The sequence below is a fragment of the Salvelinus alpinus genome, chromosome 5, assembly GCF_045679555.1.
Source record: "Salvelinus alpinus chromosome 5, SLU_Salpinus.1, whole genome shotgun sequence".
Taxonomy (NCBI): domain Eukaryota; kingdom Metazoa; phylum Chordata; class Actinopteri; order Salmoniformes; family Salmonidae; genus Salvelinus; species Salvelinus alpinus.
Window position 1 is genome coordinate 37,950,909 of NC_092090.1, and position 12,611 is coordinate 37,963,519.

At 44.6% G+C, this 12,611-nt stretch overlaps 1 protein-coding gene across 1 annotated transcript; it reads right to left on the reverse strand.

Annotated features, from left to right (window-relative positions):
* Positions 1-95: 95 nt before the first annotated feature.
* Positions 96-12,114, reverse strand: LOC139576050 (ataxin-1-like). Its single transcript, XM_071401668.1, has 3 exons — positions 11,970-12,114; positions 9,089-10,260; positions 96-8,613 (listed from the first exon to the last, which is right to left on the reverse strand). Exons 2-3 carry the CDS (start codon positions 10,121-10,123, stop codon positions 7,225-7,227), a joined length of 2,424 nt encoding a protein of 807 aa, XP_071257769.1. The 5' UTR covers positions 10,124-10,260; positions 11,970-12,114; the 3' UTR covers positions 96-7,224.
* Between the last annotated feature and the right edge of the window lie 497 nt (positions 12,115-12,611).

Genomic DNA, 12,611 nt, shown 5'->3' on the forward strand with positions numbered 1-12,611 from the left:
TGGTTTATGACCCTGGAACTAGCTCCAGAACCCACATATCACCTCTCCATGTGGACCAGTCAAAGAAGAGACCAAATAAAACACAACTCCGGACATAGGGTAATAGTAAGTATATATATATATATATATATTATTGTGTTTACTTAACAAACATGATAAATGCAATGTCTCCAAGAAGTTAGCTGTAACAATAAAAATACAATATCTTTGTGTCCTTAAGTACATAGAATTAAAACAGCAAAACAAAAACAAAACAGCCTTAAGTAGTTCACAGCGGTACAAATATACAGTACAAATCTATTTTATTCAAAAAGGGTACAAATAAAATAACGCAAACAAAATAGTTATTAATGCTTTGTAAAGTTCAGATAGGTGTAGGGTACTGTATTCTAAGGGAGCACTTTGGGTAGACAACTAAGGCTTTTGATAAGAATCAATACATATTGGTACGGCCATACAATATTAAAACTCACTATACAAAAGTTTATACAACCTGGATTATATTTGAGGATTGAATATTACATATACATCATTGCATATATTTTGCAGATTTTATACTTTAAAAAAAGGATGCTGTTTCTTTTAAAACTGGTCAAATGTCACGTAAAAAGCAGTAACTTTAGTGCCAAAATACAAATGTCAAATCTGAAAATACACAACAACTCCATTAAAACTTTTAACCATTCCCATCTTCCTGATTTAATTATGCATCTCTAGTGCCTGGCAACAACACCATCCCATCCAGTCTATTTACCTCAGTCATACAAGATCAGACCAACAGGGCTACTTTATACAAGGGTCATAAAGCCTTTTTCCATAATCACAAAACAAAAACAGATCATACAGTTACCAATAAAGGAAAGTTGTCACTGGTTTGAAAAGCCTCACATTCTCTCCCATGTAGATCAGACAGGACCAGAACTAAAATACATTGAGCACAACCTCACCTTCAGGGACCTACTCCCAACGTCCACTCACATTAACAACAGAGGGTGGTGCGTGTGTTTAAAAAAGAAAAAGAAAAGAAACAGCGAGTCAGTTACTGGTCCAGCTTTCAAGCAGTGCTAGGGACTCACTCTTACATGATCCCTCCCTGTAACCTATCCCTATCCAGAGATACAATCCATCTCCAAATGCCTTTCTGCTTATGAATAAAACACCGGGAGAGTGCCAAGAGGGGGTCAATACAACAAGAGTGAACTGATCCACCTTTGCAGCTACAGAAAAACAGGGAAACTGGGTCACTTATAAGCATCATTCCATTAACACATTGTACAAAGCAGATCTTAAGGCGTTATTGACAAGCTTGATAATAGCCACATAAAATATTATCTCTACAAACATGCACAACAGTCAAGTGATTGTTTCATTGGGTTTTGTGTTGTTTAGCGCTAATAATTAAAAACTTCAATTAACTAACCGTTAATTTTATAATACTATAAAGGATGGCAAATTAGTGCAATTTTCTTTCTTGAATAAAATTGTAATAAGAAGAGTGAGGTCAAAAACGTACAGGTCAAATGTTTCCCCTTTCTTACGATGGTTAGAGTTAAGAGAAGAACCTAGAAACCGGCTGAAGTACCACTTTCACGCTCCAAGCAGAAGTCTGAGAACGATGCTAGTCTGAGTGTAACAGAGGGCGTGCTGCTAATGTGCCTGTCCACTTGACTGTCTCCTGAGAGTCAGAGTGGTCATACAGCCACTACCACATACTGTGTTCAAGACAGAGAGGAAGAGGTAAAGAAACAGGAGGCACTGCTTGCACCTAGAATGGTTGTCCCAGACCAGAATACTGAGTTTGATACACATGTTGTGTGGCATGGCAAAGGGAGGAGAGGAGGTGGTAAGACACAGAAGTGCTGTTTGTGCATGTGAGGAGTTCTGTTCCATGATATTTTACTGCAGTAAGAATATCTGGAGGAAAGAGTGATGAGCAGTGGGGTGTTCCAGCAAGCAGGATCATTACCATAGCCAGTTAACTTTGATAAGCAGCCAAATAAATCTCTTAATTTTCATTGAGAAAACTAAACCTGAATATGGATTGTTGGTTGTCAAGTCAATTATACCATTACAAATTTCAAGTTCATAATTCTCGAAAGAAAATGCTGTTATTTACGTTTTTTGGGGGACCGTTAGCTGGCTAACTCATTGATCCTGCTTTCTGGAAGAGCCCCCAGGGAGGTGGGACATGAGATGCAACCCATTCCCAAAACATTTGACAACAGTGCACAGACACAGGCAGGCTGTTGACATCGTCCTTTTTCAGAGCATCTGCACTCTCCACACCATCTCCTATAAAATGTGAGACAGGCCCAGCTGTGAGCCCTTGGTAAGGCAGTACATTTTGGAGAGTAAAAGTTCACCAAAGAGAAGACTCTGACCCTACAGGGCTGAATACACACCTTAACATTCATACCATATCTAAACAAGGTATTGCTACACGTGACCAAGAGAGGTCATAAGGCCAAAATCTAACTGGATATCCATGCACATAATTTGAATTTCAGCACAAATCCATAGATGTCAATGACAGATTTACATCAAAATTGGAGTTACACATGCATACCTATCTCTGGTCATGATTTGTCCCGTACTGCCTGGCAGCGGAAGGTGGATGTCATAGGCTGAGCTGACTGGAACAAAACACTGTGCTGAACGTAGGTTAGTGACAACTAAGGGTCTGAACAAAAACTTAACCTGACAAAATAAATCCACTATATTCAGACACCCAAGAGTGGGCACTGATAAGCAATAGTACTCAGAGAAATCAGTGTACAATGACTGCATCAGCCACCTTCTTATATACATTACAAACCTGTCCTACCCCGTAGTAGGTGCACTTTGACACTGAAGAGCAGAATACTTCAGAGTTTACTGCATAGCACATGCTTATACTACATGACGTTTTCAGGTATTCTGTGTAACTCTATTGCTTATAGCAAAAAACATTTTAACAAACGTAATCACTGTAAAAAATAAATGAATAAGTATTGAGCGGTTTATGGCTAAATGTCTACTGCTCCACTGTGTAAAATCATCCAGCTCATCTCTGTATGGCATTTGACCACTACCGTATTTAAAAACATTTATATTTCAACAAAATTTCAGATTGGTTGTCATGACGGTATCAAATGGTATGTGACTCTGCCCTGATCAGGCCTAACGGACCTCCCCTCTCCTTGTTGTCGAAGACAGTCAGAGGTTTTATCCTCAGTGAACCGTGAGTCCCTGGGGGCTCCACTCAACAGAAATGTTGTGGAGGCAGTGGGGTTGGAAGGGGTGTATGAACTAGATTTGACACAGCCATCTATAAATAGCGTGGATGAGGGACTCCAGTCCATTAGAAGGCATTGGGTGTCAACACACACAATCACCAGTCTTCACCTCAGAGCTCAAAGCCCAGGATACAGGTACAGACAGGCCAGTAGATAGATGCTCTAACACACAGTTACCTTCTCACACAGTATCAGTGAGCCTGGGATATTAATGCTTGGATCTGTGTTGGAGCACATCTTGTGACACAGGTGATATCAAAACAAATACACATCATTTACAGACAGGACTACCGGTTCAGAAGTGACCAGAGACATTAAAACTAGACAAAACTGAGGTGAAATGTCTTTCTGACAAGAGCATTAATAGTAAAGACATTTTAGAATAAAAAATAACTGGAATTACTATAAACTAATGGGAATATCTGACTGCTTTGTGGAATGACATATCAAACTGAATGTCTGGTTGCTTTATGGAATGACATATCAAACTAAATGTCTAGCTACTTTATGGAATGACAAACTAAATGTCTGGCTGCTTTATGGAATGACATAAACTAAATGTCTGGCTGCTTTATGGAATGACATAAACTAAATGTCTGGCTGCTTTATGGAATGACATATCAAACTGAATGTCTGGCTGCTTTATGGAATGACATATCAAACTGAATGTCTGGCTGCTTTATGGAATGACATATCAAACTGAATGTCTGGTTGCTTTATGGAATGACATATCAAACTGAATGTCTGGCTGCTTTATGGAATGACATATCAAACTGAATGTCTGGTTGCTTTATGGAATGACATATCAAACTAAATGTCTAGCTGCTTTATGGAATGACATATCAAACTGAATGTCTGGTTGCTTTATGGAATGACATATCAAACTGAATGTCTGGCTGCTTTATGGAATGACATATCAAACTGAATGTCTGGCTGCTTTATGGAATGACATATCAAACTGAATGTCTGGTTGCTTTATGGAATGACATATCAAACTAAATGTCTAGCTGCTTTATGGAATGACATATCAAACTAAATGTCTGGCTGCTTTATGGAATGACATAAACTAAATGTCTGAGTGATTTTTACATCTGCTCTAATTGCACTTCATCTTGATTTTATCCACTTGAAGTTTCTGTGACTAAAATCTGTGTCCGAAAAAGGAAACTGCAGCATTTTGTCTTGGCTAATTTGTAAACAGTGTCAACCATGCAAGTTAGCTTCTCTATTGCCAAAACTACCTTAAGAATACTTTTTAAAAAATGTAATAACTACAAAAACATTTGTAATTCCCATTACAAGGTCAGTGTGAATCAACAGGTGAAGTTTTCTATGTGCAATACAAGACAATCTTAAGGTCCACTGGAAATAATATTGCCATGGACAAAATAAAACAATTCTACATAAACCATATAGGGTAACCATATAAAACCATATAAGGTAACCATAAAAAACCATATAAGGTAACCATAAAAAACCATATAAGGTAACCATAAAAAACCATATAGGGTAACCATATAGGGTAACCATATAGGGTAACCATATAAAACCATATAGGGTAACCATATAAAACCATATAGGGTAACCATATAAAACCATATAGGGTAACCATATAAAACCATATAGGGTAACCACATAGGGAAACTATATAAAACCATATAGGGTAACCATATAAAACCATATAGGGTAACTATATAAAACCATATAGGGTAACCATATAGGGTAACTATATAAAACCATATAGGGTAACTATATAAAACCATATAAAACACTATCAGTGAGGATCAGAGCCCGAACCACCAGTCCGTCAAAAATGAGACTATTCTCTCCAGAAGAAATGCCTGGTTTTTGAAAACAAATTATTTTCAAAAGGCATGCTTTGATTGTGAATCTGTAATAACCATACAAAGAACAAAACATTTCAGAGACAAATTGTGCATCACCTTTGAAAAGCAGGAACGTTTCAGGTCAGGGTTAAAGATAGTATTAGGTCTGATACGCAAGCTGTATATTTATATAAAAACAATAACAAAATACACAGAAAACACCAAATAAACAGGAACGCCACTATTGCTTTGATTTTGGTAACTGAGCAAGGATTGACTAGACTCATATATCCATTTCACACAGTCGTGTATGCTGACCTGGCCAGATAACATATCTAGCGCCATCCTGCTTTTAAACGAGCAGAGGCACATAGTTAGCTAGCCATGAACAACCTAAACCAGGATGGAAAATGGCAGGCTAACCTTAAACCAATTATATTCACTGGAAAGCAAGCCAAAAGATCCCCCCAGTTTGTGTTGAGACAATAGTGTGAAATAGGTATGAAGCAGGGCCAACTCCATCCCCTCCAACACACACAGGGCTCCCCTCATAGGCCCAGGGGCTGCTGCACTGAAAGAGATTCTATGGGTGCCAACATGGCTCTATGGGGGCGGGGGTCCCACTCTTTGGCCCTCACCGTCCACGACGGGCTGCGGCCTGAGCAGGCCAATTGCCTGCAGCCAGTACTGCTCCATGCAGGCTTCATTCCTACAGGTGACATTAGTGGAGCAGCCCGTGCCTCCAGTAGTGGTACCTACTAATACAACGACAGTAAACAGTCACCAGTCAGGCAGAGGAATGCTGAGCGGTATAGCAGGCAGGGAGGGCTGCATTCGGGAAGATGAGTGTTGTGTTGTCTTGTGGTCACTCTGATAATCACTATGATACTGGAATGCATGATCTCTTTTGGTTTCTTTCGAAAGGTTAAACTGACATGTAACCGTGGCACAAAGTGGGGTTGGGGTGTAAAATGAAAAACGGGGAAGCGTGGTTGGTGCCTTACGAAAGGAGTGAGCGGTTTCCTAGGTTCTGATTGGTTGATTGAAGGAGCTGATTGAAAGACCTCTAAGGCTGCCTGCCCTCCTCTCAGACCCTCTCTCAGCAGACTGGGCCCTACGAGGAGAGGCAGGGAGATGAGGGAGAGTGTCTGTGCCTTAGTAGAAGTCCTCTGCTCCTACTAGAGAAGCACACTAATTGACGATGACACGTCAAGAGTCTGCATCAAGAGAACTAACATCATTAGAGGGAAAAGCATCTATGTGCCGATGCCAGCAATTCAGCACCGCAAGTGTGCCTTTAGTCTTTTCTTCTTTTTGGGAGAACGCTTTTGAAGGTAACAGACCAAAATAGAAATGTGGGGGGAGACAGAGCATAATAGGATAGCTATGTTCTTGTCACTGTGTCAGACCCTGTTGTCTGTCTACCAGACATGGGCTATATATTCTCCCCAGTCTTGGGTTTCCAGAGGAGATAGTTTGGTCAAAAAGAGAAAGTCCAGTGAATGCGATCACCTCTGATAAGGATGGTTCTGAGGGGTTGGTTCACCTCTGATAAGGATGGTTCTGAGGGGTTGGTTCACCTCTGATAAGGATGGTTCTGAGGGGTTGGTTCACCTCTGATAAGGATGGTTCTGAGGGGTTGGTTCACCTCTGATAAGGATGGTTCTGAGGGGTTGGTTCACCTCTGATAAGGATGGTTCTGAGGGGTTGGTTCACCTCTGATAAGGATGGTTCTGAGGGTTGGTTCACCTCTGATAAGGATGGTACTGAGAGGTTGGTAGGGCGGAAGGAAGATGCAGTCTGAAGACTTTGGTAGGTGATTCACCAGCTACATACACTCCCTGCTTCTGCATCCGCTCCCTGTCAGCCTGGGAGAGCAGAGACCCAATCTCCTGATCACTGGACCAGGAGCTGTCCTGACTGACTGACAGGCAAATAGAGCGGACCTGACCAGCCTCCAGACCAGGTAGTTCCCATGAAAACAAAGAACTTGTAATCTTATTAGGTGTGCAAAATATCAAACATTCAGAGGCTACATTCCCACTCTTTTTCCCCTTTCCCCCTCTCTGATGCTTTCACTCCTCTGACAGTCTCTTCTGTGGTGTGGACTGCCATGGTTGGTGCTACTTCCCAGCATTAGAGCGCCCCTCGATGGACAGTTTGACCTCCTGTGGGATGAAGGAGGGTCGAGAGGAGCCGGAGGGGCCCAGCTGAGGGTGCGCCCCTTCCTCTACCTTCATGTATCTCTGAAGGCCGGGGGCGGACCAGCGCCTCTGAGACGTGCTCGACACTGTCGACACCACTCCCACCCCCGCCCCTGGACGAGCAGAACCCTCTGTGTGCAAATAGTAACTGCTCTGGCTCCTAGTGTGCTCTGCTGAAGTCCTATTTGGTCTGGTGGGCATCTCACTCTGCCCAACACCCCCTAGTTGCATGGGCTCCTCTTTATCCCCCCTCTCCCTCTCTCTGTGGACACGTTCCATCCTGAAGTGAGGCTGTGGCCTGGGCTGCTGGGGGGCAGGGGGCCCCATGGGCTGGCCGATGGCCCCTGATGTGGAGTTGACTTTGGTGGAAGTCCTGGCTTGGGTCTGCTGCTGCTGCTGTTGTTGCTGCAGGGGCTGTTTCTGTTGCTGGGGCGGCTGCTGCAGAGTGATGGACACACACACGTCTCCTACCTGCAGGTGGTGGCAGGCCAGGCCATAGAGCTGGACCGTGCGCTCTGGGCTGCAGGAGGACCAGCCCTGGCCAAACACAAAGAAGGGATGTTCCGGGGGCACGTCAATAGTCACCTTGCTCTGCTGCTCGCCCACTGTGAAGTGCAGCGCCACCAGGCCGAGTCTCTGCTGGCTGGTCCTGATGTCCACCACCATGCTGGAGTCGATCTTCAGCCCCCCGCTCACCTCAGCACTCCGCACAAAATCCTGAGTCTGCAGGTCCTCCACGCGCTTCAGCTCCCCCGTGGCCAGCTGGATGATGGCCCCCTTCATGAAATGGGAGGGATTGGAGGGGGCAGGGGTGGGCGCCGGGGCAAGGGCCTGCGTGAGGGCTGCCGCGAATGGGACAGAAATAGGCTGCTGCTCCACGGCGGCCAGTTCCACCACAGCCCTGTCTGGGAGGCACACTCTGGCTGGAGACTCAGAGGCTTTAGAGTAGGTGGTGGGGGAGGCCATGGTGACAGCAGAGGTGTCGTCACTGGTCTGGCTGGGGTAGTGCTGGGGTGGCTGTTGATGTTGGTGATAGTCTAAGGGGACCAGGACTGTCTGTCCATTGGCCAAGATGACCGCGTGGCCTGGCTGCCCTGCCTGCTGTTGATGGGCCGTCACCCTGGGGTCTCCATACACCGCAGGGTGGATCGCGTATGCTGTCCGGCCAGCACTCTCCCCTGCCTCCCCATGAGCCTCTCTGCCTCTCTGGGAGCCCTGGGATAGGTTCAGGGGACCAAAGGACACCTCTTTGCGCCCTCCACTCACACCTTGGACAGGAGAGGCTAGGCGACCAACGACCTGCTGAACCTTGAGGATGACAAAAGATACATCTTAACACATTTCAATCAACCTTTTTATCTTTAAAATGTAAAAAATTGTGTCTGAGAAAAAGGAAAAAAGACTGAAGTTTTGTCCTCCTGTACCTCCTCTCAACCACCATTATTAAGCCTCGGAAAGCAGTGGTTTCTTATCAACTCTAGTCGAGACCACAAACCAGAGCATTTTTAGTCTTTCCTTGAAGCAGCAGGCAGTGTGTGGATGTGACTGGTTGCCCAATGATCAGCACACCCTCAAGTAATAAAGGAAGGAAGTGGAGGGGAACATGGATATTGTGCAACTGTCACAGCAGACACTATAAAAAGTAAAGTGCACTAAATAAAGTCAGAATTTTGGACAATTCAAAATCAAATCAAAACTCTCCTTATTCGAAAACAATTTGAAAATAAAACATTTATTTAAAATAAATAAGTGTAAGTTACTACAACAAAACCTCAAGTCTTACCTCCAGGTCAGTGTCTGGGGTGCTGCGCTGCCCAGGCGAAGCCCTCTCGTCCAGCCTGCGGCTCTTCAAGCTTCTGTCCTGTGCGTGCTCCAGTGCTGCAGAGGCAGATGCTGCCTGCAGCAGCCTTGCATTCCTGGCATTGTAGACTGAGTCCTGGAGCATCTCCCTGGCTGCCTGCTCCCTCTCCCCCCCATTCACCTCCCTATCCCTGTCTGTCTCCTGCTCCCTGCTGTAGGGGTCCCTGGGGGCAGGCGCAGCCCTGGTGCCCTGAGGGTGGTAAAAGACAGGCACTCCCCGAGGACTGAGCTCTGCGGCGGGCAGCGGGCCCAGGTGCTGCTGGTGCTGGGCAGCCTGTTCCGAGGTCAGCATCAGCGGGACCCCTCCGGACGACCCCACTTTGGCAAAGGCATGGGCAGATACATGGGCCTGGGTAGGAGGGGAGACCAACCCCTCCTGTATGACTGACTGGTAGGGGACCAGGTGGGGCTGGGAGAGGGCAACTGAGGGGGAGATCAGGGTGCTGGGAACAAAGCCAGGGGGAACTGCATAAGGGACTGCACCGTATGGAGAGACAAACTGGAAAGAGGAGTGGGGGATCTGGGCATAGCCTAGAGGGGGATAGGAGATACCTGGATGATGCTGTAGGAGAGATGAGGGGACAGTGTAAGCTGGAGAGATATGGCTTAACACTGGGTGTAGACTGGTCTGGGAGTAGGAGACAGAGGGGAGAGCCACCCTATAGAGCATGCTGTACTGGTCAACAGGCAGCCCTTGGAGGCCCTCAGCACTCTCTACTCCATAGTGTAGACCAGGCTGAGCATGCAGCCACTCCTCTGCTGTGCCACCTCCCTGAGTGTCACCACCGACCCCTGAGCTCTGAGTGGAGGGCACTTCCTCCCCCCCTCCCCCACCACCACCCCCTCCCACTCCACTGCCTGCCCCTCCTCCCGCACTACTACTACTACTGGTGCTGTTGTTGAGATCCCTCTTCTTGGGAGGCAGGCACTCCTGATTGCGCTCGTGACCCGGCTTCATGGCGGTGTCGTGTGGTCTTGTCTGGGCGTGAAAGGCTCTTTACTGTGCAACACGGGGAGTGGAGCCTGTTGGCCAGGCAGTCAGCACCACAGGAACCAGCTCTGAGAACCTGCAGCTGACCTCGTCCACCGCTTCACCTAGAAACACAGAGAGAGACAGTGTGACCAGCCGCCAGACGACCGCAAGGATTCACCTTAACATACTACATCAACACATACTAGACCCACGTCACAAGCCAGGCTTAGAGTGCCAAGATGTTTGAGAGTGTGTTTTCAGACCTAGACACAGGAGATCCACAAAAAGATGGACACAAACAAACAGAATTTCAGTTAAAGATGCACTATTCAGGAATCGCTCCGCAATTTACTGATTGCTCAAATTCTAATAGTTTGCCTGATTTCAGTTTGGTGACAAAACAAGCAAGTATAGTATAGAGAATCATTGTACCTTCTAAACTGCTTTGAAGTATATTTTCCATAACCAAAAATATTGTATATTCAGCTGTTTGAAGCTGGTGTACAAAACCTAAAGTAAAAGACGCAAAAACAACACTTAAGGGACAAATAGAAATAGCGCACATAGAACACATCTACTGCTTCTTAGACTTGCTTTCAATCAGAATGACAGATCTATAACACACATCTATGTGAATTTGGTCAGGTCGCCCAAAAAGCTACATATTGCAGCTTTTAACTCTGGATATTATTTCCTTGAATAATTAGGCCTATTTGCCATCATGTGACGACAGGAGGTGAGAAAACCAACAGCCCCATAAAGATCAGGCACACACTTCAACTCATTTATGGTCTATGCCATATTGCTTTCTCCCCATGGCAACAAGTTATGTTACAGGCTGAACTGTATGACATAGTGAATCACAGCACAAGAGGGAGAGTGAGTAAGAGAGTAATGGAGAGACTTCTCTACACCTCAGCTGCTGCAACCACAAATGCTTTCAGATTATTCAGAACCATTTTTTTCAGCTAGCCTAATTATATATTGTCTTGTCCCATGACGCGGTTGTGTATTTTCTCCACAGTCAATTGGATTATTAGTAGGAAGCTAGGCGAGGGAAACGTAAGGGTGAAGACAGATGAGACTGTTAAACACCTACACAACAAACCCTCTTCCACCCACACACATCCTCCCTTTCTTTATAAAACCTTATATAAACGTGTTAAATGACCCACATTCATATCACATGCCTCACTTTCCATGTGAAGAGGAGCGCAGGACACTTGATATTTTCAGAAATCTAGTGCCAACATTTCCCCCAATATAACCAATCTTTGACATGTCCATGAAGAAATTAGCGTTATTCGCTACAGTAGGCCTATTTGGTGAAAGATGCTGTTGTCATCTTTTTTGAATAGGAGCAATGGTCTCAAGGCATAGATCATGTTGTCATTCGCAATGTAAAACATTGGACAAACTGCACTATAACTTAACATGTTCACATCTGATATTAAATTGATTAAGCTCTCTTGATAGTTCTATAGCTAAAACTGAAATTTGAGTTGGGATGGGAGTAAAGAGTAGCAATCTAGTTGGGTGTTTCCTCATGTCATTCAAACAAGCTTGAGAATACTCATACTGGCTACAAAACATGATCAAATAATTGGATGACAATTACCTACTGTTGTGGGCATAGTTAGAAAAGTAAACTTTCGTGGGGTGAAAATAATAGTGAAGTGAGAAGGCCAGGCAAAGTCAGAATTTATGGCTTGACATCAGCGAACACTAGTCATGGCTAGCTAGCTAGCTGGATAGCCATTTATCACCTGTTATTATCGGTCAAATATTGTATCTCCAGACGCCACGACTTCCTGTCTTCTCGTGCACTTACCTCCAAATATCATTGTGGATATGCCTCGACTGCCTTAAGCTTTCGGAATAGTTAATATGATAAAGAAATATGGATGAAATCAGGGCTGATTAGTCGAGCCCATTTCGGAGGCCAGCAGACGAAAACCCAGTGGCGCTCCTAGATGACGTCAGACATAGTAAATTCGATTTCCTGGATGATTTTGAGGCATATAAATCCGATCATTTTCATAAATTTGAGCTTCGTAGCCAATAAAAAAATACGCATGTTTACCTTCTGCTAGGAATACTTGATTTGCCATTTCCCCCCGAATGTCTGCATGCACAATTATCTATTTCCCTTTAGAACACACATTGCCTTGTTCCTCTCTAAATGGCAATCCTCAGGCAATAAAAAAAGGTGGTATTTTAGCCATTATGGGTATCTCCTTGAGATTCTTTAGGAGGTGCTTGAATTATGAATGCAGTCATTTCTCAGATTTACAGTACCGGTATATTATTGTGACGTGTTGTTTTTGCAATTTTCCCGGTTGATGCTCCGAATTTACAGCAGGGGGTGCCGGTGGCATGCTTATTGATATACGTTACAGTGTGTACAGTAGCTTTGCATTTTCTTATCCATACACTGACTGTAGTATGATCTGGTTTGAATGTAATCAGACCT

What these genes read in the sequence shown, in the direction of transcription:
- LOC139576050 (XM_071401668.1), bottom strand. Translation starts at nt 10,123, where the DNA reads ATGAAGCCGGGTCACGAGCGCAATCAGGAGTGCCTGCCTCCCAAGAAG. An exon ending in CCCCAGACACTGACCTGGAG is followed by an intron (nt 8,614 to 9,088) that starts GTAAGACTTGAG and finishes GTCATCCTCAAG; the next exon opens with GTTCAGCAGGTCGTTGGTCG.